General features: G+C 51.0%; 2 protein-coding genes across 2 annotated transcripts; both read right to left on the bottom strand.

Annotated features, from left to right (window-relative positions):
* Positions 1-4,283: 4,283 nt before the first annotated feature.
* LOC144164792 (uncharacterized) lies at positions 4,284-5,000 on the bottom strand. The gene has a single exon (XM_077695059.1). The coding sequence runs from the start codon at positions 4,998-5,000 to the stop codon at positions 4,284-4,286; it is 717 nt and encodes a 238-aa protein (XP_077551185.1).
* A 9,344-nt stretch (positions 5,001-14,344) lies between these two features.
* On the bottom strand, positions 14,345-23,461 carry LOC144164791 (uncharacterized). The gene is made up of 5 exons (XM_077695058.1): positions 23,453-23,461; positions 22,976-23,007; positions 19,691-20,144; positions 17,598-17,666; positions 14,345-14,419 (listed from the first exon to the last, which is right to left on the bottom strand). The coding sequence occupies exons 1-5, from the start codon at positions 23,459-23,461 to the stop codon at positions 14,345-14,347; spliced, it is 639 nt and encodes a 212-aa protein (XP_077551184.1).
* Positions 23,462-23,751: the final 290 nt, after the last annotated feature.

Genomic DNA, 23,751 nt, shown 5'->3' with positions numbered 1-23,751 from the left:
ATGCGTCAAACCCGGGCATTCGGCTCAGGGCGTTCTCTGCGATTGCACGAAAGAAGTGCCACGGGGCTTCAACGCGTTCTTTACGGAACGTACTCAGGTAAGGGAATATCCATGTCGTGTTATGGCCGTGCTGCATTTAATACAAACGGTTAAACGTTTGTTTACACTTGTTTCGTTTGTCGTAAAATGTCCAAGCACTCCGGCACTCCGCCGGCAGATCAGCCGGCGAGCCGACGCTGAGCAGACGACTCATCTCTTTGCCGGAAGTGCGTGAAAAAGCCGCCCAATAGCAGGATGTCTAGCTCATGCCGAACATCTGGGAATCGATGATGTAGACATGTGAAGATGGCGGCGTCCAAAAACACGAAGGAAAGGGTGAGAAAAAAGCGACAAACTTTGCAACAAAAGTGTGAGCTTTCCGCTGCGCGTAAAAGAGTAATACTTGGCACAGATGACGTTGACGACCCAATCTAACGATTGCGCTAGTTCATTTAGTGTGCTCAAAACGCCTTCCAGAGCCCCTTTAAAGCTCGTCGGGGACCAGCGTGCTGCGCTTTGGTTCCTCTACCTTTTGGGGGGCCGACCAACGTTCGGCTCCCCTATTCTAAAACATGCGTATGTGCAGCAATTACACGTTCCGCTGACTGGCCGAGCAGCGACCCGGCACCAGCACCTCTGCGCGACGCGGCGACCGGCGGCGGCCGCTGCCTGTGGGCATCGCAGGCCGCTGCACAGAGCTAGTTGCCGCCTGTAGAAATGTAAAAAGTTCCACATTCGAGGATGGGGATGATGGTGGGTTGAAAAATTGTGCTAGGAATTGAGATCAGCGCTGGTAGTGAAAGCGGTGAACCAATATCTGCGCAACTTCCCTGCACCCGAGAAACAAGTCGGCCATGAGTCGTGGGGGAGAACCCCTTTCTAAAGCTCGCCGCGAGCGAACCTGTTGCGTTTATACTTCCATCAGGCTCTCCTACTCTAAGGAAAGATTGTGTGAGCCCTTCATTCAACAGAGGACCTTCTGGCCCGCGTCTGAACGGGAACAGAATGAGATCTTCAGGCCGAGCGGTCGCCGCACCGCCTGCACTTCCGAATATGACGTCACCTGCCGCCAGCCAATCGCGAAAGGCAACCAGGGCTCTCGCCCGCGGGCAGGGGTCGTTTGTTTTGACGAAAAAAGATGGTTTGGGTGTATTTACACATAAAATAAACATGTTTTTCGAATTCAGCGTCAAGAAAACCATATTGTAATGACCCCAACAAATTTTTGTTTTGAAAAGCTCTTCACCAGCCCTTTGAGTCAGACGAGCTGCTTCCAAGTAGGCTTCCCCGCCAGTGACAGGAGTTGGTTGAAATCCGCTGCTCGCTCCCCCAAGAACGGCAATTTCTCCCATCGAATGCTGACGGCGGAACTTCCCGCACACGGATGGCACCTGGAGTCACGCCAGTGGCCAGACGCCACCAGCATGGACAGCGAGGACGGACCAGCCGAACTACTCGGCGGGGCCGGCTAGTGAAGGTAGCACCACGCGCAGCGTGTTGAACTGCTGCCAGCTGCTGCCACAGCTCTGCGGGGCAACCCACTCTCCAGCTGTTCGGGAGCACCAGCCGCCGAAGCAGCCATGGAACCCAGGAGGCTGAGGGACCCGCCGTTGGAGAGAACGCCTCGCGCTGAGAGCGGGACCTTCGCATTCTTCGGCTGTGGCTTGTTCTCGACATGCCAAACCGCTGTGCTTCCCAACCGTAAGATAATCGAGCTAGTACAAGGCGCTTGTAGGCTCATCAGGCGAGCTTCGCGGATACGGCATCATTAGCCGAATATTTGGGGTGAACTGTCATGGGAGCGACGTTTGCTGCTGTGTTTCGTACCTTTATGTTGGGGAAGGACTCGTGTGCAGCGTGGCGCTGTTTAGATTCAAATGGCGTCCTGTGTTTAGGGAGGAGGAGTGCGAGAATTGTGGAAACTCGCGATCCGACCCTGTACGTGGTTAGCTTCGACCACGGAGCAAGAATAAGATGACATCGGATGACTGCCACGGGGGGAATAAGACGGCGTGCGGTGGCGGAGCATCCCGGCTCAGCCTGGACCAACCGTCGGCCACCGGTGGCGCCGTAGTCGAACAAGCAACGGGGACCCACCAACGTGGAAGAAGGGGGCGCTATAGGGTGTTTTGGGAATAAACCCACTGGACTTTGCCCCTTTGTCTTGTCCGTGCCTCCCACGCCGGAGCCATAGACGCGGCAGCCGCGTGTCCGAGGGTGACCCACACGACATCTTAAAGAGGTACGAGGAGAGGTGGGTGTCCAACTTCAACCGGCATGGTCCTACCCGAGGACACACACCACGATGTGCTCTCTTAGGTTGCTCTAAAACTTTGGGGATAGGGAAGGTTGTGGCAATACCTACTGAAAACCTGTGAATCGAAAAAAGGCACTCAGCACTTCTGACGTAAAAGAGTTTCAAACTGCACCTTCATTCCTCAAGGGAGGATCTTGTGATCGGAGGAGGAAGGAAGAGTGTACGCATCAATAGCATACACTAGGTATGTACGTGTCCACTAAGCTGGTCAATTGAGTGATGTGATACCATTCACGTGCAATTTACAAGTCTGCGTCAAGCTATCGTTTGACATGTCCTTCCCACCGTCAACGCACAATTTTGCTTTATTCTCTAGAGCACGCGTCAGCAACCTTTCCACGTGGAGGGCAGAGTTGTATGAAGCCGACACGGCAAGAGCGGGGATGGGGGACGCCTGCATTTCTTGGACAAGTGCAAAGAAAGGGAGTGACGATGTTGTCTAGCTAAGTGTGAAGATTAGGGGGGAGGGCAATGTCAACAGGAAGTGTCTTGCTTTGCTCCTGTCTAATCGCATTTGAGGCTGAAATAGTTAGCGAGGCTGTACGAAACCTTTACGACCATCATGACGGGTAAGTCTACGACTGCAGCTGATTTGCTTTGTCACTGTCGCAAGGACACTTATTTCATCATTGATGGTATAAGTGTTAGCTTCATTCTTTTTTTTTGAGTGATAATCACTGGACATCTCCTGGAAGGGGCGTGCGCTATGACGTGTCTTTCTCGTTCTTAGCAAGTGTTGGCACGATTACAGCCAACGATTGAGTTTTTTTTTCTCAATCTTGGTCAATCTCCCTAACTACTTGACAAACGTGCCCCGGGGACGCTGGGCGGCCGCCGTGACGCACGCGGTCACGTGCGCTCGGCATTTATAACTACGGACACGACACTCCAAGAATTTGATAAACAGCTTCGCTGTTAATGTTGCCATGTCAGCCTTCATATAGGATATTGCAAGAGGAGGGGGGGTTCTGACGTCATGCCGGCGGCCACATAATACTTCGCGGCGGGCGGCAGGTTGCCGACTCGAGAGGCTGTGAACTGTGAACTTTTGTGGTAGGACCGTCAACTTTTATAGTCGTGCTATGTAATTGACAATGAACGCGAGAATAGACTGGGTCGACCCTATGGGGTCTCCAGAATCGAATTAGCAAGCGTTTGTATTCAACAACTGAGCTGTTATTGAAGAGAAAACGCTCAAAAGGGTACATATTCGTCACGAGGAACCGCTCCCGGGAGAGCGTGTTTCTGCACGGCGCGCCCCCGTATCATGTGTGATGTCACTGCGGACACCATTGTGCTAAAATAGGCGCGCGTTGTGGCTCTGCATTTAAAAAAGAAAGCTCTGTAGTCTCGAGGTAGTTTCTTGGTCTCTGTAGTCTCTGGGCATTGAACACTGGCCCTGACGGCCTGTGTTCGAGCCCCTGCGGGTTTACCTTTAAATTTTTTTTCATTGGGAAATTTTTCTTCCTAAACACAATTTGACGTATTGTTGTTGCTGTTAGTGGTGAACTGGTACGTTTTAGATCGCTTTAGGTCCGGGCCATAACCTATGACAACGGAGAAAGGAGTATTTCAGGAGGGGAATCCGATATGCTGGAACGAAGGAAGGAAGGAAGCACGTCGCCGTACACGTCTCTCCCGCCGAAAACAAGCCTCGCGGCACCGCTCGATTGTGCCGTGCCGCTCGCAAGCCGAAATGTCGTGCCGCACGCTCGGAGATGAACTTTGTTGTCTTGGAGATGCGCTAACACTTCGTCGCCGATCAAAGAAGCAGTTGCCCCAGTGTCTAACAAAGCGGCGAACTTCTTGCGGGCTGTGGTTAACTCGATGTACGGCGCCGGCCCGTCGGCGGAACTTCCAACACGACAAGCCAACGGCGCGAGTGAAGCATTCATACTCGGGACGACCGCAGGCTGCCCAATGTGATCTACCGGCGGCCCCTTCCGTTTCCCGAACGCCCGTGGTCTCGGGACGGCGGGTGCCTACAGTCGCGGACAAAATGACCAGGCTCATCGCAGCGGTAGCAGCGGTTGCTACGGCCTTGCCGCTGGTTGCCCCGATCACGCAGAGCATCGCGTTCGGGGGCGAGCGGAGGTTGTGCGACCGCCCTCGGGTCCGTGTGCTGGCCTCGGCACGGCTGGTAGCGCTCCGCGGTAGCATGTGCTGACCGTAACGCGTACGAGTAGGGGTCTAGGGCGCGATCTGACAATTGCCAGATGTCTCGAAATTCATCCGCGACCGCTACCGACCCGTCTGTACTGTTCGACCGCGCCGAAGGCGCACCTGTCCACGCGCAACGAGGCTCGAGTGAATGAGCAGCGGGCGGTGGTGGCCGATAAGCTCGCGCAGCGAGGATGTCCCCCTGAATACGCTTAGCTTCGGAGGCAAGCTCATCCAAATTTCTGAAACCGCCGCCTCTCAGGTAAGCCACGAAAGTCGGGTGAGCTTGTCGCGTGACGCGCTCTACCTTCTCCGCGTTCGTGGCGAGTGGTTCCGCGAGACGATAAAGTTCGTCCATGGCCCTTACGTACTCCAGCAGCGATTCGTCCGGATGCTGGGTGCGTTGCTCCAACTCTCGCCGCAGGCGGTACTCATAGTTAGCGGGGAGGAATTCGTCGCGGAATTCCGCGCGGAGATTTTCCATAGAGCGACTGTTAATCGGGTTCCATATAAGTTCCAGTTAAAAAGGGTGATCCACATATATTATGTGGATCCGAACGAAAAAATAACTGGAACAAGGTATATAGGTGAATCTTATCTGGAACCATCAACTTGTTTTCTTTATGTTTGTGGTTTTTATCTGGAATCGCAAAAATGGGGTCATGCGATGTCGGCGGTTCCGGTTACTGTTCCACTTATGTTCCAGTAAACGGTTGTGGAGAGTGCGTTTGTATATTTTTTGCTCGTGTCTTCCACATAACTCGTGCACGGCAGTGAACTATGCACTCTTTCATGCATCAACTGGAACAATGAACCGCATATATATTTGGTACTTCTTGACCGAAGATGCCCTTGCGTGTTTAATATACACGCGCACACCACATAATATAATGAACTTCACCGACATATATATGAAACGGCACTGCAGCAGTTAACTTTCAGAATACGGCGAAGGTGTAGTCTTATTGATGTCCTTCGACAGAAAACGAAATCGCACTTCTTTGTCAACGCCGTACAAAGCATTAAAAATGTCGAGAGAGGCCTATCTTAGGGAAAAGAAGAAATTGCAGGGAACCCATTTCCAGGTGTTCTGTGGCACTCAAACCGCTTTCGTGAACATCTTATTTTTCTAATTTGAGGCGTGAAGTACAAAATTACCAGTGACTTGAATTTGAGAAGGACTAAACGTCTTCCCTTTCCTCATTTGCCGTTCGGGCGAAGCCATAACTGCTATAGTGCTGAATAATTCGTGGTGCTTTTGTGAGCACCTTCATAACGAAATACTTGTTGAGGCTATTACATGTTATGCATCTGGTTTACAAAGTTTCGCAGAAACGGCAGTTTTTGTTCAACGCTCAGTCATCACATCGCTGTGGTGTATTACGCGCTCAATGGTATCGGTGGAACCAGACCTGCACATTTTTCGTCTGCTTCTGCACCTCCTCGGCTAGGAGTGCAAGCAAAGCCATGAACCCGTCCTTCACCCGTCGGCACCACCGGCGAATCGAACGGCGCGGTTCAGGTGCCGCGAAATGCACCGCTGAAACGAACGGCGAAGTGAGGCACCGCCTGAACTGGTTCGCGTGGTTCCATCGGGTTCCACCGTTCCATCGGGCGAGGGGGAATCCTACTCTCGCACGCAGCGGTCGCGGGGCGTGGGCCTCCCCCTCTCTGGAGTGTGCGCGCCGATCACGGCGGGCCTGGCGCGGCTGCTTCTTTTGCCTTGACTTATAGGGTGTATTCACATAGCCTTGGACCGAGCGGCGGCGCTACCTGCGCGGCGGCGGCGACGCCATATTTGAGGTTGCACTCCGCCGCGCGGGCAGCGCGTTTCCTAACGTGAAATGTTGTTTGCGGCGTGGTGCTGGCAAGAACGTTCGTGTGGACGGTGTTTTTCTCGGCGTGATTCGTGTATTTGAGGATGCCTGGTCGTAACGAGTAGCCAGCATCGCTTTCGCTACGAAATTCCGTGTGCGCTGTTCATGTTTACAACCGCAGACCCGGAGCAGGCCGAACGACGAAAGCAAACGCGCCGTTTTTTTGTTGTTGTTGTTTCGAAGCGAAGGCCAGGACAGTGCTTGAAGACGGTATGATTTCGCGCGACGAATGCAACTGCCTGATGGTTTGACAGGCGCAGCCAGCGGCGTGCATAACCCGGTCCGTTTTGGCGATTTCGCGCTATCTGGGTGTCATCCCCGTGCGCCGATTTCATTATTTCCTCCGTTGCTTGAAGCGACCGTGGCGCGAGTCGAGAAAATTTCTTCACCCAAGGCTGCGAGAATATTTGATGTGGTGGTGGCGTGTGAGAGAGGAGCTGGTTTTACCGTGTCACCCAGGCATGTTGCGCACTTCTTGAGGAGTGTGAGAGACGGTGAGGTGCTCTGGCGACAGTGTTCTGTGCGTTGAACGAACGAACGTCGTCCATTTGAGCTCCTAATGAAGCGGAAAAATTACGCACAGGGTCTGGGTGGAAACTATCGCGAGGTAAGTACGTGATAAAATTAGGTATGGCGGCGACGACAAAGATCCCACCGATGATTTTCATGTATTTTCCTTTCGGTAAAGATGAAGCGGAAATTATAAGCAGAACAAAATTATGGAACACGTACGCTTTGGCTACTTCGAAAGCAGCGCAAAGACAAGTGACAAAGGCTGCTCTAGTTTGTCCCTGCATACGTTAATATTTTTTAGTCTCTGCGCTTTTTTTGAAGTAGTCAAACTGTGTACCCAGCGTCAAGCTTTAGTGTCTGATCACGTAACACGCTTGGTCATTAGAGAACAGTCGAAGGCGACGAAGAAGAATTGGATCAATTTGGATGCCCGCAATTACCTGGGAAGCGATATTGCATGTACGCGTGCATTCACCTCAACACTGGAAGTATAGCCCATGTTGAGGCTGGGAGGCCAGTATGGTTCGTCTCATCCATAAAGTACGCCGGCTACCTTAATTTGTGAACATTTTAAGCATGCGAATGTTTAAAACATGTGACGAGGTGCGAAGTGAAAGCTCCGGCGCCCATCGTCCCGGAGCCCACCTGGATGAAACGGGTTCCAGCAGATTCGATACTGATTAACCATATTATCGATAACTTTTTGGGAATTCGTCGAATGAAGACAGACAGCCTTCAAGCACTGCCCTAGCCATTGCTTCGAAACAGCGAAAGGATAAAAATACACGGCGCGCTTTTTTTATTTTGTCGTGCGGCCGCTTCGGGTCTGCGGTTGTAGGAGACCAGCGCAGTCCGGATTTTTGAAGCGAGAACAATGCGAGCTACTCGGTAGGACGAGGCATTCGCAAACCCACAAATCACGCAGATAAAACGCCTTCCACACGAACGTTCTTGCCAGCAGCACGCTGCAAACCACGTTTCGCGTCGGGAAACGCGCTGCCCGCGCGGCGGAGTGCAACCTCAAATATGGCGTCGTCGCCGCCGCGCAGGTAGCGCCGCCGCGCAGCCCAAAGCTCTGTGAATACACCCTATGCTCTGTAGGCATCGCCCGTGCGGGTTTACCCCTACTTTACGCATTATTTTATTGAAATGTTAATAAATGAGCCAGACTAGGATCTTTTTAGTTGCTTGTGTGCTTTAACACGCAAGATTTTAGGCAATTTTGTTCTGCTGAGCTCTTTCTGTACACCTACTTTGGAGTAGTTGCAGAAAATTCTACCTTCTTTCCAAACTAAAATACGTCACTAAAACTTGCCTGTGCCGCAGATGGTACTAGCAGAGTCCTTCAATGCTTTTAAAGCATTGAAGGACTCTGGTATTAGTAACATCTCCACCGTTGCTGCAGTCACATTGCGGTAAACCCAGCTCTAAGTTTTGCGTGAACTGGCCTTGGCGATTTTCACAGTGACACCTCCCTAGGTTGTCCCTTTCCCCAGAAAATCTGAGGGGAAGGGGAAAGGGGGCTACTGAAGGGGATTCTACCTCCCTTCTTTCCCCATCCCCGATTCGGGCAAAATAAAGTTGTTCACTTACTCACTCCAGTCAAGAGTTCAGTCTGTTACCCAAATGTGATGTCTCTGTCGGCTACATCAAACTAAGCAACGCAAAAGCGAACGCTTGTCTGGTTGCCCAGCGGCGGACTCTTAATATGTCCTTATATGACGCCCTCCAGGAGCTGTGTCGTTTAGTTTATTTATGTTGTACATTAGTTACACGGCTAAATTGTGCTGCAGAGCAGCTCGAAATGCTAGAAAGAGGAAGTTTTGTTTATAGTTGGTGGCAGTGCACGGTGTATCGATAAGATTTAATACAAATTATGTTGTGTGCCAAATACTTACGAAGTTCACCCAAAAATACCTGTATTAACTCCAGCAGAGATATGTAGCCTGAAGTCTGTTACACTGGCACACGGTTCTGCTTGTTGCCCATGGGCGCCGAGCGTATCACGGTTAGATCGTTTTATCAAACATCAGTTTTTGCAGTAAAGCCATCAAAATACCCGCTGTACGTCATCCCTGACACACACACGCAAACAAAAAAAAATTGTGACGAAGTATTGCAGACATATATTCGACACGGCATCATTTACCCACCGCCGACCACGCTACCTCGAGGAGAACTTCAGCTCCCCCGCGGCCCAAAAAGCCGCCAATTTAAGCCACACAAAAGCTTGTGGCAAAGACCACGCAGCACAATTGCCTGAGGGGAGAACTGCCTCGCCGAAATTAAAAAACAACCGAATTCATATTACAAACTGAAGAAGCGGCCCTAATCAGATATTCATTTATTGTGCGCCAACTGAAACAAACTGACATCAATCGGTTTTCCCGTTTTTGCACACTAGACCAGAAAATTTCGTGCGCAATCTATTTTAACAGCAGCGATGTTCAAGCATAAGCTTGGTGCGTTAGCATTAGCAATCGAATACCAAGTAAGAATCCGGCACGAGGCGCCCGGCAAGAAGTTCGCGCAGTGGCATCATCAAAAAATACCGAGCGCACCTGAGCGCATGGCTCTGGAGAAGCGCCCGGCGACGTCCAGGCCAGCGCTGCGTGAGGAGCTCCCACCTCCGTCGTAGTCGTCTTCAGGCGCGGTCACACTAGCCCGACCATCGGCCGATTTGGTCGGCCAACACCGTGTCGGCGAGCTGTCGGCGGCCATGTCACACCGCGCCGACGCCGACCGTTGCCCAACCGTCGGCGTCGGCGAGAAATCGGCGAGGCGTCGGTGTCTTCGCGATGTCGGCCGACGCGCTAGTCACACCGCACCGACGGCCTCGCGACGTCTCACACCGACGGCCCCGCGACGGCCGACTCCGCCGCCTCGCCTCTCCGCCGGGGATCTCTTTCTTTCTCTAGTCAAACTTGGAGTATCGTGTCACCACAGCACGACTGAAGCCATTCGTGCGTACTGGCGTGTGCGTTGCTTGTACTGTATGTACTCCTCAACGTCTTGTTAGATCACGGACAAAGAAAAGAGCTGTGCGCTGCTGCCGCGGCAGTAATAATATGGATGTTAACCCCCGGCGAAAAGACCTCTGTAGCACGTAAAATATGCATTAGTGCGTACGTCAGCAGAAATTTTACCTCCTCTAATGGAGAAGGCCTTACTTTGCACCATGGTACCGCATTTTCGAGAAACACGGTGCGATTAAGAAAAGGGAAATTAATTGTTGTGGCTCAAGACGCCACTCGCTGTTTCGAAGGAAATATTTCATTGCAAAGGTAGTTGCTTCTCAAAATCACGCGATTCCCAAATTAGATGCGCAAACCATACGCCCTAAACAACCGCTCACACACACACACACACGCACAAAAAAAAATAAAAAAGAACTCGCCCCGCCGGGAATTGAACCCCCAACGTGAGCGCAGGGGTGCGACGCGCGAGAGCACTGCGCCACTGCTCAAATGGTGCGTCGGTTCGAAAGAGCCTCGGTAATGGATGAAGGCCCATCCTTCCGTGTCATACGTCGGTGTTTACTAGCTGGTTTACAGAATTCCTGGCTGGTAAACTGAAATTTCTTAAATAGCGCTTGCACAGCAAGGTTCCCCGAAGCCCCCACAATAGCTTATCGCCATCAACTCCGCTGCTTCGAGAAAGCGCTCGCAATAATGTGTGTGCGCGGCTGCGACTGCGATTTCCCACTGCGGGGATAGCTCTTGCCGTACTTTGGTTTTACGTTTCACATGAAAAACCTTGGCCGATATTGATTCCTTATTACCAAAATTACCCTACGTAACTCTTCTTCTTCACGAAACTGACATTACATTTTCTACAGGCGAGCCGATCGCACACGCATTTGCAGGTTGCAGCTCCGGGGTAGCGGCGTCGCCGAAGAGCACGACCGAAGCGTCGAACGCCAAAATACGGATTGCATCAGCGCTAGTGTTGAGTTGTATGGGCTTCATGGACGTTACTGAGTTTATTACACTCCAGAAACTATCAAAATAGAGCCGCATTCATTGCGGCACGAATGTTGTCGGGGAGCAGTTTTCGCTTCTCGGTCGATTCCCGGCGACGCGTCCTGCAACCGGTCGGGCGACCGGTTTTGTTTGCGTCTTCGGTCGGCGAGTGAGTCACACTACGGCGACTTTCCATCGGCCGACGTGTTTGTGTCGCCGTCGGCTAGCATGACCGCGCGGTCGGTCAACTCAGCAGTTGGCCGATGGTTTGGCGACTCGCCGTCGTCGCCGTCGTGTCGGCCTAGTGGGAACGCGCCTTTCTCAGAGCGGCGGACCTGTGACGCGCCGGTTGCTACAGGGAGGCCGTTATCTTGCCCACGTACGTGTTTTGTGGGTTGAACGTAGGCTATCTGGGGTGGGTTCGCTGAGACGGGGAAGCCCTGGGTAGATCGAAGGGAGCAGACGTGAGCGGGCTTGACTCGGTCAGCGGCGACGACGTCTTGGCGGCAGTTAAAATTTAGAGTGACAGCCTTAAGTTACCACTCGCCGTACGAGGAAAGTGTATATTCGTGCTCTTTCTGTTTCTTCTCTCCTGGGATCCGCAGCCAGTGTGGAGAGAAACTAGGTCGACCCCCAGCTCTGCGGTTTCTTACGCTTACACCGCCAGTGCAAGCTGCGCCATTTTTTGAAAGAGTGCTGACAACTGCACCAATCGGTAGCTCCTTCTCGAATGGGCATGATCGGTATCGCCGTGGCTGACGGCCGCCCAACTGCGCGAAAAACGCCGCTGTAGAGTGTGGAAGGCAAGGATGAATCTTTTGTCTCGTCACAAAGAACGGGTTTGGATTCCTCAAGCAGCATTTCAACAAGGAGTACTGATCGACGCCGAAGCCAATAAGTAATGCAGCCTTATAAAAACGCCCGCCCGCATGTCCCAATATGTACGGACCTCCGTCCGTACATATTGGGACATGCGGGCGGGCGTCCCAATATGTACGGACGGAGTTGCTTTAATAAATTCGTCTACCTGCTCCCGCTAGATGAAAACCCCAATGGTGAGGAGAGTCAGCTCGACCCTCACTGCAGCGTTGCCTGTCTCTCTGAATAGTGCGGCATGCTAATGCGCCCAGAGCGTGGGCTAGTTTTGCATTCCACGAGTGGTGTCGAGTATGTGGCCCAATTTTACCTGCGCCGGAAAGATGCTCTACAGAGAGTGATAGCAACACTCAATAAAGTAGTTGGTAAAATGACACGTTTCACAAATGAGAATAAGCAGAAAAAAAAAGCAGCAGTGGTTTACTTTCGCGGAGCTCCTACATCCAGCACATTTAGACGCAGTGTCTAGGGACAAATATTTAGGTGTTGTTTTTACTTCTGATTTACGGTTGAATGAGCATACGACGGATATCACAAATAAGGCAATGGAAAAGCTCGGCTATTTAAGACGAACATTGGGAAATTCAACCAAGGAAGTGAAATTACTAGCCTACAAAACATACATTAGACTTGTATTAGAATATGTCACGCCGGTATGGGACCCGTATATGCGAACGAACATCGACAAACTAGAAAGAGTACAGAGAAAAGCCGTCAGATTTATTTTTAATTCTTATAGCTGGCGCGTATCCCTATCGAGTCTCCTTCAGGCCGCAAACTTAGGAAAATTATAAACGCGACGTCACCGCGACAGGATAAAGTTGTTTTATTTGATATACCATGATACACTTGGCATAGACAAAGCAAACTACCTCACAATGACCGATCGCCGCCCGGCGCGTTCATATCACACGAAAAAAGTTACAGATTTTTCTTGTCGCACAGACGTATTTAAAGATTCCTTCTGTCCACAAACAGCCGCTAGTTGGAATTCCCTACCTCAGAGTGCGGTCGAATGCCCTACTGTGGAAATATTCATGAAAAGCATTTCTATTTAAGTAGCTGTCTCATTGTTCTCGTCTAACGTCTTCCTTAAGGGTATACTCAATACTGCTGTGTGCTAATCGCTGCTTCTGACTTTCATGTTCTCTGTGCCGTAGTGGTTTCTTGTCTGTAAACGGTGCCTTTCAAAACAGTTGTGCGCTTATCGTGTTCTCTCTTATGTAAACATTGTTGCCGTTCCTTTTTCTTTTTTTCCTTTTTTTTCTGAGCGATGTGTAAACGTTTTTCTCCGAGTACATTTCCCTTTTTTAAGTTATTCCTTGTATAGCAATTTTTGTCATCATGCCGTGGTTCTCTAATTGCAAATAGTTGTTATCGGCTCACTCTACTGCCGTGGCGCGTTAAGTGTCATGCGCGTAAAATTCTGTGCAGGTATACGCTTTCTCTGTTGTGTTTTCTTTTCTTTTCTTTTGTTCTTTGACAAATCTTGTCAATGTGACGTGTTATTTTTTCTGTGTTGTATTAATATGTACCCAGGTAACTATTGCGTCCTTGTGAATGTAAACATGTAATCCCACCCTGCCCAAGGCCTGGTTCTCAGGCTGGAAGTATGAAATAAATAAATAAATAAGGGATCTAGGAATGCTTTTTCTCAGTTAACAAAAACCTCTGTGATGACAAAGGGTGATAAGCACTCTTAAACTTCTGGGTGCATCGGATACACCAAACTAAAATTTTTTACCCACGCATGTGCGACAGCCGTGTGAATACGCCAGAGCACCACCAGGACCCTCGACAGCGCAGTTCCATGACTTTGAATTTCAGTCGTGCTGATGACTTCTATGACCACTTTTTGCGTTTGATGAGACAAATAATGACAATTGTTACAATTGCAATGAATCCCTTATGGCGTAAAGATATACCGTCGAGCCTCGTTTTAACGAAGTTCAGTCAAACATGGTTATAGCGAACTTAAATACGCGCCGTGATTAGTTTGATACATCCAATAATTCGAAATATCCGAACCCGCCTATAACGAGTTTTTTGTTACGAGTTCGCAATACGCGGGACCCCACCCCCTCGTCCTGCCATCCCCGCATGCAGAAACAAACATAATAAAGTATGTCATTACTATGCACAAAACTATCTATTTATTGCAAACAATCAAGCTACTTTCCGCTGTAACTACCCACTTTTCGAAAAAGCGATGATTCATGTTCTCACTTTCGTTTTGGCGGCTTCAACCAGCATGGCATCATTTGCATCAGTTGCAGTCCGTGTCTTTCAATATCGAAGCAACATTGGTGGAGCACATTGACTGCCGAAAGGGCTTCATTAAGCGTCGGACGGCTTTCACTCGCGACATCATCCGCCTCTTCTGTGCTTCAAGCAGCGCCAGCAGCCATGACATCGGCGACGGTGTCGGAGTCCGAGGGGCTCACAGTGACGGCCTGATTTTGGTGTCATCGACGCCCTGCAACTTCCGCTTTCGACTTACACCGGAATCTTCGTGCTACGGCGACTTTCGGCGGAGAAGGCGGCCGCGACCTTCTCCTACAGGTGAGCTGGCCACGCTAGGCCTAACCCCGCCACTTCGCCTATGGCACATCGCACTCTCCGCCGCGCACGTGCTCGTGCTCGTCGCCGCCAGAGCCAGCGCTGCAGCCGGCGCCCTGCGGGGGACCCAGCGTCGGCCATGCAGAGCTCAGAGACGGCCACTTTACCTGACGCTCCGGTCCCCCCTCCCTCACAAAAAGACGCTCCAATGGCCACGAACGCCCAAGGACACACCAGCCGAAGGCGATATCAACCTTCCCGGGACTTCTACCAGTACCGCAGACGACTACCGGTGGATTGAAGTACGTCGACGGCGACGAGCCCTTCGAAGCCCAACTGCTGCCGATCCTCAACATTCTTCACCCAACGCCACAGCACGAAGCAACCACCCACGATCGCCACAGCCACCAGCCACGCTTCCGCACGGAGACATCAATATTGTCTTTCGACCCCGAGGGGGATTGGACCTCAACCCTCCTGCAAACGCAAGCCTTCCTTCCCTCTCATCCGCAAGGTCAAATAAGGCTACATCTGCGTGCCAACTTCGTTGTTATCAGCTCTTCTCTGGAATACCGCGCCCGTCAATATGCGGCGCTCAACAGTCTCCGTATCAACAACCAGTTATACCCCCTTGCCACACATGTGGCGGTACCAGCAAACTCAACTGCCGGCGTAGTATCCGGTCTTCCTTTGGACAGGAACGCTGATGACATCCTCAGCGACCTAATACACTTGAAGCCCCATTTCCACCTCCTCGATGCGCGCCGCATGGGCTCCTCCACCCTCACAGAGGTTACCTTCCATGGATCCAGAGTTCCTTATTGGATACGCTACCATATGGTAACACTACGCTGCAGTCCCCTGAAGCGCAAGACTGAAGCCTGCCTGCGCTGCTGGACCGTAGGACACCGGACCGACGTATGCCCCTCAGCGGCAGTCAACAATCGCTGCACCATATGCGGCACTCTCAACCCTTCCCCGCCACACACGTCCCACCCTCGCTGCATAATTTGCTCCGGCCCTCACCCAACGGGACACCCAGCTTACCCACAGCGGTACGGAAGAGCCCCGACCACCCGCCGCCGAGTCATCGCGGACCGCGACAACCCAGCGTTTTCGGCAACACAAGGCAATCCCTCGTCTACGAAGATGGCTAACCTGACCAGCCGACCTCCCCAGACAGACTCGGGAACCCATTTCTAGCCGTCCACCTTCATGCCGGCTACCAAGCCACCCCCACGGACATCGCCAGGGCGGCCTGTTTCTCAAAAATCTGCAACCCCAACCTACGCCCAGGTGAACGCGCGAGGGCAGGCACCCCTCCGTCCTACTCCATCCCCCCCGCAGAACTTCCCCCCGCTCGTACTCCCTCCACACCAATCCCTTCTGACAGCAAGAGGTACCAGCAATGCCAATGGACCGTCACTCCGAACTCAAAGTAGCGAACTAAACAAGAACTAATGAACCCACCACGAACGCACCACCTGCAAAGCGCCAGGCCACCGACCCCACCACCCCCTCTCCCCTTACCATCCCACAACTTACTTCTCGCATAGAGGCTTTAGAAGCCCAGTTACAATCTCAAGCCTCTACCATCACCACCCTCCTTAAAGCTTTAGAGAACCTCTCCTCCCAAATGTCCCGCATGCAAGCCAGCATCCAAAGTATAGCCCTCTCCCTCCAACCCTCCGTGCCCCAACTTCCGCCTGCCCGTAATGACTCGATCGACCTTTAAACAGTTAGTTATCTGGCAGTGGAACGGCCGAGGCTTAAAGTCTAAACGCGCCCTTCTCACAACATACATTGAACACCAGGCCACACAACCCCACATCATAGCCCTGCAAGATCCGGAACATATATCAAATGCCCGGGATACAAGACACTCCAAATATAATCAGAAATAGCATTACTGGTCCACCGCAATCTTACGGCCGATATTGTGGAGCTTAACGGTACTTTCCCTCCCCACACTCTCATAAAAACTATCGCCAACGATTCGGCCCAAACATACTATACATACTCAACATTTACATCACCCCAGGATTACAGCACAGCTTTCATAAGCTCTTCAAAACTGCACTCGCAGAGGCAGCTAATGCCCCCCTCCTCATCGTAGGAGATTTCAATGCTCCCCGCCTCGCATGGAATTACCCCCGCACCACACGAAAAGGCCATCTCTTCTGGGAAGACATTCACACCACCCGCCTCGCCCTAGAGAACGAACCACACATACACACGCGCCCTGGCAACAGTGTACAACGCGACAGCACACCGGACCTAACGCTCACACACAACATCAAACGCACAACATGGCAACGCCTTGACGACACCCTCAATAGCAACCACTACATCATACAAATTCTTCTTCCGCTCCCATCACCACGACCATGCCGACCCACCTCATGCACCCTTGTTAATTGGCCCAAATTCCGCACCTTACGCCGTGCGACTGTCCAACTAACTTCCCTTTCGCCGACATTTGACATTAGCTCTTGGATTAAGACCCTCAAAGCCGATATCAATGCATGCACCACACAGGCTCACATTACAGAAAGTGCACCGAACCCAGACGGGCACATGGTTCACCTCCTGGAAGCTCTAGCTAGTCTAACCCTGCGCTGGAAAAAACAGCGTTACAACAGCCACCTACACCTCCGAATCGCACAACTCAAACAAGATGTAGATAAATACGCCCAGCACCTCCAGAATGCACGCTGGCTAACCATCTGCGATTCCTTACACAATGGAACCAGCCTGAAACGCACCTGGAACATCCTTCGCCACCTCCTTGACCTCACGACGACCAAAGCAGAAACTGCATCTCGGCTAGTTACGCTAGCACACAACCTATCCAACTCCCTCCCGAATCCCCTCGACACCCTGCGCGATATCTACATTGGCCAACCACAACCCCTTTCTGCCCCTCACCCGCAATACCACGCGCCCCCTAACTTTAAACTAGACGCTCCTTTCCCAAAAGCCGAGATTACGGCCGCCCTGCACCACCTAAATCGTAACACTACCGCAGGCCCCGACGGTATTACATATTCAGCTCTCCTAAACCTCGACACCGCGTACATCGATACTTTGCTCGAACACTTTAACGACTGCTGGGCTCATAGTACGCTCCCCGAAACCTACCACACAGCCACCGTTACCCTCATCCCGAAACCCCATAAACCACTAAACTCTCAAAACCTCAGACCAATTTCCCGCACCTCTTGCATCGGCAAACTCCTAAAACAAATGGCCCTCTGCAGATTAACTGAACATCTTGATGACATCGATGCTTACCCTCACAACATGTTCGGCTTCCGACGCCACCTCAGCACCAACGACATTCACCTCCAACTCCACCAGCACCTATTATCAAACCCACCCGAAAGAGACACTTCAGCTATACTAGCCGTAGACCTCACTAAGGCTTTTGACAATGTTAGCCATTCCGCTATTCTGGACAACCTCAACTCTTTGCTAGTCGGAGAGCGCTGCTATGGTTACGTACGAGCTTTTCTCGCGGACCGCACAGCAACTCTCCGACTTGGTCCTTTAAAGTCCTCTCAATTTCCATTACCTGCCAAAGGCACCCCGCAGGGTTCAATACTCTCCCCAACTCTTTTTAATGTAGCTTTAATACCCCTTGCTCGGTATCTCCTACAAATACCCACACTACACAGCGCTTTGTACGCCGACGATATAACAGTATGGATGTCACGAGGCAGCGACGCGCATATCCAACACACACTCCAACTACCGGCCACAACAATCACACCGACAGCTGTGGCGGCAGGGCTATCCTGCTGCCCCCACAAATCACAGCTCCTTCTACTCCCACCCACCCACCGACCCAAACAATGGACACCCAACATCCAAGTCGCTTTGTCGGACTCTGCCATACCTCTAGCAAACCAAATCAAAGTACCTAGGTCTCACTATCCAACAAAATCGACTCAACACACACACCATCCACCTGCTCAAGACCCACGCAGACCCCATTTCGGGACTTCTACGGCCCGTCACCGCGCGAGGACATGGCCCTAGGGAGTCAGACCGCCTCAAGATTACCCACGCCCTTTTCACCCCACGCATCACGTATACCCTACCATATCTCGCCATCACCCGCACCGAAATAACACGAACAGAGGCCATACAACGCGCACTATATCGCCGTACGCTACAGCTACCCCTCAGCGCTGCTTCCGACGCTCTCCTCCACACGGGCACCTTTAACACAGCATCCGAACTTATAGAAACACACCGACAGGCCCAACTATCCCGCCTTGCTCTAACCTAAACCGGCAGAACCGTCCTATTCTCCCTCAAAATTAACCCGCCCATCCACCACTCCCCAGCCCTCCTCATCGCTCCAGAATATTGACAGGTTCTCTATCCCCTCCTCACCTACAGCTACTGCTCACCTTCCGTGAAATCACCCTCCATCTCAGGCTTTCACGCACCACCCTTCCACCCCCTCACCCCTCGTTATCCCCCATTGAATCATCCCTCTAGAGACAGATCCAAACCCATTCCCTCCCCACTCGATCAATTCTCACCCACATATCGCTATCCCTCTTTACCACTCCCGCTTGTCCCCACTGCGGGCACTACGAAGACACCCCCCCCCCGCCATCTTCCGCGGCTCCACCGTCCGTACTAAGGCTGGCCAGGAATAAAACGTGTTTCTCTCTCTCTCTGTCTCTCTCTCTCTGTCTCTCTCTCTCTCTCTTTCTCACTCTCTCTCTCTCTCTCTCGTCAACACTCAGGAAATCATATATGGGCACTCCTTTCAGCACAATTCATCGATGCTTCCTTATTGGTCCGGATTCGCAAACTGGGAGAATTTAATTATGAGACATGCGCATCGAAAACAGTTACGCCATGTGCCGGGAGTCACAGCGCTCCATGGGAGGCTCAACACGTCCATCGCAGCCCATCAACATGTCAATCGCCGCTCCTGGACCATGCATTTTGGCGGCAATTCTAGGCGCACCGAATTCGATATATTAGATGTGAACTTCGTTATCAGGAATATGTTTCGCATGTATTTTCGTAACTGATCTTTTTTTGTTTAATATATAGCATAATTCGCTCTATCCTGGTTCGTTATAACCGGGTTGGACTGTAGTATCGGGGCAGTAAATTAGTTCACTCCGCAGTCGCCTGCTGTCGCCCGCGCCACCATAGCTTCTTGCGCCATTTTAAGAAATCAACCAGCAACAGTTACGAGAGAGAGAGAGAGAGAGAGAGAGAGAGAGAAAGACGTGCTTTATTTGAGGCCTGTGCGAGAGCACTCTTCCTGTCTGCATCAGTGCTGGCCTGTGAGGGTGGTTGAGTCGTCAGGGAGGGCGGGTGGGATGGTAGGAGTGTCTGTGGTAGGTACCCAATACGCCTCTTGGACCCTCGTCGGCATAGACAAACGCGGCAAGAGAGGTCCATAACAAAGTGAGCGTGGTGATGTTTCGTGTTAATGGTAGCACCCAGTCGAAGTACGTCGTCGGGCGAATGTCCTCGGGGAGTGTATCGAGTGTGCGAGCACGGAAGAGAGCGTAACACTGGCAGTCCCACACCAAATGTTCGGCCGTTGCAGGCACGCAACACTGCAGACAGAGTCCTTCGCCGGGGTCATTGCCGTAGAATTTGTGGCGGAGCGCAGGTGAGAATGCGGTGTTGGAGGCAAGGCGGCGAACCAACGTCTGTGTGGCCCGCGGTAACTTCTCCGGCATGGGAGGAACCGGGCGCTCATGCTCTTCGGTGCGGTCTTCCCTAACCTCACGAAGACACCGGAGTATCTGTCGGCGTCGCTGTTGTGCGAGTGCTTTCCTGACAGTTACCTCGGGCGGGCTTGCATTACTGATGGGCAATACTATCAGGGAGGTTCGCTGTCCAGCCGCAGCTCGCGCCTCGCTGCGAGCCAACAGTTACGAAAGGTTCCACTAGATAGGTTCCACGTTCTGTTTGCGACGCACGTGCAGTAGGGAAACGCGGTTCTATAAACGTTGAAGTAGGGCGCCTCGATTCACGCGCGTCTTCGCCGTACGGCAGCGTTGGCATCGAGACACCCGTAGAGAAGTGGAACACGGTAAATTTAAAATGATTTAGGCAAACCTTTGGCGTCTTTACTTTGGGAGGACCGCGACGCAAAAGGAACATGAGAGGTGAACGGGAAAGCGAAGGGAGGTATTTACTTGGCAAAAGTCGATAAAGACGATCGTCTTTTCTCGACATTTGCAACGAAAGGACCAGATACGCGGCCAATGTTTGCTTGAAGGAGAATGTGGCCTTTGCCTGGTGGCTTTTCACAGTATGAGTTAACTAAGTTTTTCACAGTTTGCACTCACTAAAGAGCCTTTTCTACTTGTGCAGTTTTTCAAGCTATTAAAAATGGTTGTTTTGACTCACTTTTTTAAATTTTGCTTTTATTGCGCTAGCTGTCGAGTTTCGTTCCTCGCAAGAGTCAAATATTTTTCCCTTATAACCAATATCGCGCGGCTCTCGAGGTTTCGGTTTCTTCATAAAAAGAGTAGGTGTCATTGTAATAAAGCATGACCAAACAAACTTCGTATTTAGTTCGCCATATCCGATAATTCGCTACATCTGTATTCGCTATAACGAGGTGCGACTGTACCACCAAGCATGAATAATTTCTTTTCCTTTGAGAAAGGTCTTCGCAAAGCGTTTGTAGAAGATATTCTCGAGAATTATGTTTCAGGCAAAAATAAAAAACCATCTTCAATATGTAATTCTATTTTTGCGCTGTGTAGAACCCTACAGAGCACATTCTAATAAATAAAGGGATTTGCGGCCACGAGTGGCAAACGGATAACACGTGCCCTTTCCTGTTGTAGGAATACGAGGCTCGCCTCGTGCAAACCAGCCCGAAGCCGCCTGGCCGCTGCTCATCACCGAATTCGACAAGAATCGACAACTATCTCCCAAAACCAGCGTGACGGAAGCAAGACGCGACCTCTACTGACGTCACAAGCAAGCAACAGCCAGCGCCACCAGGACCCTACTTAAACGCTTGGAAGCAGCTCATCTCTGGGATTTGCGGCCACGAGTGGCAAACGGATAACACGTGCCCTTTCCTGTTGTAGGTAGGAAACTTTTGTTCACATTGAGTGCGATTTTAGCTAACATATTTTATGAGGCCGTAAATCCCACCGCGAGTGCGTTTACAGTTGTGCCATGGGTGTGGACGCGTGTACGTATCGAGCCCGCATCGGCGCCTTCTTTCCCGGCCGAGCGCTCGGGTGCCATCATGTTGATTGTTTTAAAGCAAAGCTTTTTACCTCTACCCCCCAAGGATTCTTTCGCTACCGTTGGTGTCACCAGAAAACTCCAGCGAACAAATAAAAGAATTTACTGGCACCGCCGGGAATCGAACCTGGAACTACTAGACTAACAAGGCGAGAGCCCGTTGTCTTACCGATTTAGCTACGAGCCCACGCGAAGACAGGGAAGACAGGTGGTGTACTCACCAAGCACATCTACGGGTTTGCCCCCTGCGTTCCCTCTGAATGCCACGTGAAAGCGTCACGCGACCACTCACGCCCATCTAGCGGCCCTGTGCGCACCTTCCTCGTGTGCTAAGAGTTACAAAAATTAAAGGAAGCTCACACCAATGCATGGCATCTCACTTCTAGTACGCCAATGTGCTAAACCCTGTGGCCTCCAGTGTTCACGTAAAAAATCAGAGCTCCTTGTCGTCCGCCCTTACTCCAAATCAAGGAATGCATTCAAATACTCCTTGATGGCCAGGCCATCACTCCAAGCCCCAGCATCAAGAGCCTGGGCCTACATCTCGTGGCTAACACCAAGAGTGACGTCTCCTTGCAGCGCCTCAAAAACAGCATTGATCAAATCATACACATGATCAGGCGAGTTGCCACCAAGAAGCGAGGCTTAAAGGAATATGGTACCTTTCGATTAATTGAAGCTTTTGTCCTCTCTAGAGTCACTTACGTCAACCCCATGTCTTCCCGACAAGGAAGACATAGAGATGCTTTATATAATGATTAGAAAGGCGGTGGAGCAGGCCATTGGTCTTCTCATCAGTGCGTCCACAGAGAGGCTGCTGAGCACGGGGCTCCACAACACGGTGGAAGAGCTGAGAAAAGGCCATCTCTCAAACCAGAAGGTCCGACTCAGAACTGCGGTGGGTAATCGCATGCTTCACCAGATTGGCTGGGCAGCCCAGAATGTCACTCCGCTTGACGTACTCCCAGACTCTTGGTGACTAAAACTAAGGATGCTCCCTTTGCTTAGAAATATGAACCCCTCACATGACGAGGGTCACCGAAAAGCACGGGCTCAAACGCTAAACACGACCCTCGGTGGGGATCATGCAGTTATCTACACAGACGCTCCAAATATCGAGGGCAGCAATACGCCATCACCGTGGCTACCTCCAGAACCAACATCCTTGCGTGTACCTCGCTTAGGACCCAAGAAATGACGGCAGCAGAAGAGGCAGCCATCACTTTGGCTCTCACTGAACCAGGGGTTCGGAGGGTAGTGACCGATTTCCAGCAAGCCTACTGGAATTACCAGTCGGGTTGTGTATCCTGACCTGCACTGCGCGTGCTAAAAAACCACTCCCCAAACTGTTCCGTTCAGCTCATCTGGACACCCCCTCACGCTTCAATGGAGGGCAACAAATACGCCCACCCAACAAGCCTGCGCTTTTACCTCCTGTGCTATGGAACTGCACGAGGACAGACACCCGCTTGTCACGTTCAGGGAGATACCCTTACAAAAATGAATGTTCCGATCTTATTAAACATTTATAGAGTTCTTATAGAGTCTAAAGGAATCGTTAGAAGCTCATGGCAGACTCATGACCTAACGACTCATCTCTGTAAGATCTCTAAAGAATTTCAAAAAAGACCTCCCTATAAAAACTCACTTTCCCCATCTCTATAAGATCTCTATAGAATTTCAGAAGAGACCTCCCTATAAAATCTCATTCTCCTCATCTCTATAAGATCTCTATAGAATTTCAAAAAAGACCTCCCTATAAAAACTCGCTCTCCTCATCTCTATGAGACCTCTATAAAATTTCAAAAGAAACCTCCCCATAAAAACTCACTCTCTTCATCTCTATAAGATCTCTATAGAATTTTTAAAGAGACCTCCCTATAAAAACTCACTCTATTCATATCTACAAAATCTCTATGGAACTTCAAGAGACCTCCCTATAAAAACTCAATCTACTCAGGCTCGATAAAGATTCTATACATATTTTACTGAACTCGTTCAATAGCAGTTCTATGGAGTCTACTCTATGAAAGCTGTTTTGAACTTTTGTAGGGTCTTCACTATAGCAACTAACTCAAAATAAGCTCACTAGAAATTCTATTGAAGTTTTAACGTGATAACTCAAGAAGGTTTCTGTTGGCTCACTTTCAAGTTTTTCATCCAAGTTTTTTCGATGGAGGCGGTGCACGGA

Source organism: Haemaphysalis longicornis, unplaced genomic scaffold (genome assembly GCF_048455015.1).
Source record: "Haemaphysalis longicornis isolate Haplotype H1 unplaced genomic scaffold, Haemaphysalis longicornis Haplotype H1 scaffold_14, whole genome shotgun sequence".
In the NCBI taxonomy this organism is placed as follows: Eukaryota; Metazoa; Arthropoda; class Arachnida; order Ixodida; family Ixodidae; genus Haemaphysalis; species Haemaphysalis longicornis.
Note: the sequence above shows the minus strand (reverse complement) of the source record. Positions and strands in the feature narration are given on the sequence as shown.